At 31.2% G+C, this 1,639-nt stretch overlaps 1 protein-coding gene across 1 annotated transcript; it reads left to right on the forward strand.

Moving 5' to 3' along the window:
• The first annotated feature begins 320 nt into the window (after positions 1–320).
• Positions 321–1,233, forward strand: LOC123697710. The gene is made up of 2 exons (XM_045644243.1): positions 321–457; positions 811–1,233. Exons 1-2 carry the CDS (start codon positions 425–427, stop codon positions 1,108–1,110), a joined length of 333 nt encoding a protein of 110 aa, XP_045500199.1. The 5' UTR covers positions 321–424; the 3' UTR covers positions 1,111–1,233.
• The last annotated feature ends 406 nt before the right edge of the window (positions 1,234–1,639 follow it).

A 1,639-nucleotide genomic window follows, 5' to 3' on the forward strand; every position in this document is an offset into this window, starting at 1 on the left:
AAAACATTCATGCAGCTCATAGAAATACATCATAATTTATTTCATAACGTTAGGAATATAGGTGATAATAATGTAATACGTCAAGTCGTTTTTTTTTATTATTACGAAAAATTATTACCATTAAAAAGAAGAAAAATTTTCTCACTAACGTAGTCAACGATAAGCTCAAATCAAATTATAGCATTGTTTTCATCATTATGATACGCAGTTCTAACAAAACGTAAACACATGTGTCGGAGAAACCTACAAAACAACAAACATTGCTATTGACTCGTACAATATAGGAAAACCATCAAGATGTATTGGAAAATACAGTGTTTATGTTTTCCGCCCGCCGATATTTGCTTAGATAAATGAAACTTGCATAAAAGCGGTGAAATTACTTTCTAGTACAATAAACTACGAGTGCATTGAAGTGAGAAACATGGCCGTTTATAATATTGTTGTGCTCTTTGTGGTAAAGTTATTTTATATGTGTTTATTTTATTTTTTCCTAATAACTCATTTCGATCGCTTTAATTATTGCATTAACCTTAAAACTTCATCTTCACAAAAAATATTATTTAACTATGAGAACGTACTTTTTCATAATACCTATCTGCACAAATGTAGAAAAATATGGACGAACAGGAATTTTGTTAAGATGCCTCAAAATCTTTCGCTCATTCAAATCGCCATTAATTAATTCTTATAGGTACCTACTTAGGTAGTAGGTAATAGTATCGTAACGAAGAGGAAGAAATTGTTTCTTTTTAGTTCGTTGAACGGCCACGTTTTATTCTTTACATTGAATTTACGAATTTCTTATAGCTAGCAGCATTAGTGACAACCAACTGCCAGGTTCTCCAAGGAGGCGCACACATCGATCAAGGAGGACCTCATCAAATTCAAGGTCCACGAAGCACATTTATTGAGTCTGAAGCCTTACAAAACCCCACAAATTGGACCACTTGTGATATAACAACAGATCCGAAGATATCCTGCCACGATTGTAACACCCGTCTCATTTGCAAGCCTGTTGGTGGTCTTCTGAAGATATGCCGTGATCCCATGAGACCATATTGTAATAATGGAATATGTTCTGCTGTTCCGAGCGTTGGCTGCGTCTAAGATTCTTAAGAAAAATCATCAGTAATTCGTAAAATTATTGGATTTTATATCGATTTTTCATCAATTTTGATTTTTCAATCAGTTTTGACATCAATTTGTGTAATAAATTTATTCAAAATTAAATACTTATTTTACTTTTACCTATCCCTAATCCCTATTATAACACAACACACAAGCACTTGCTTTTAAAGGTGTTAGCATATAGAATAAACAATAAATGCAATTAATACAAATAGAGTGCAATATATAGGATACATAAATTGTTACAAATTAATTCACTCAAGTCATTTTATGCCTAACTTCACGCCCGGGCTGAAAGGGTTAAGTTGCGGTCCAAGGAGCGCATCTATCACCATAATCCAATAATAAAAATAAAAAAAAATAAAAAAAAAAAATTTTTATTTTTTTTATTTTTTTTTATTTATTTTATTTATATCATGGAATTTATAGTCTCTTCATTTACCAGCATTATTTATAAAATTAATAGAGATATGTGGAGATATTCATGTCTATAGACAACGAAGTGTCT

The sequence above is a fragment of the Colias croceus genome, chromosome 15 (genome assembly GCF_905220415.1).
Source record: "Colias croceus chromosome 15, ilColCroc2.1".
In the NCBI taxonomy this organism is placed as follows: Eukaryota; Metazoa; Arthropoda; class Insecta; order Lepidoptera; family Pieridae; genus Colias; species Colias croceus.

What these genes read in the sequence shown, in the direction of transcription:
- LOC123697710 (XM_045644243.1), top strand. Translation starts at nt 425, where the DNA reads ATGGCCGTTTATAATATTGTTGTGCTCTTTGTG. An exon ending in ATATTGTTGTGCTCTTTGTG is followed by an intron (nt 458 to 810) that starts GTAAAGTTATTT and finishes AATTTCTTATAG; the next exon opens with CTAGCAGCATTAGTGACAAC.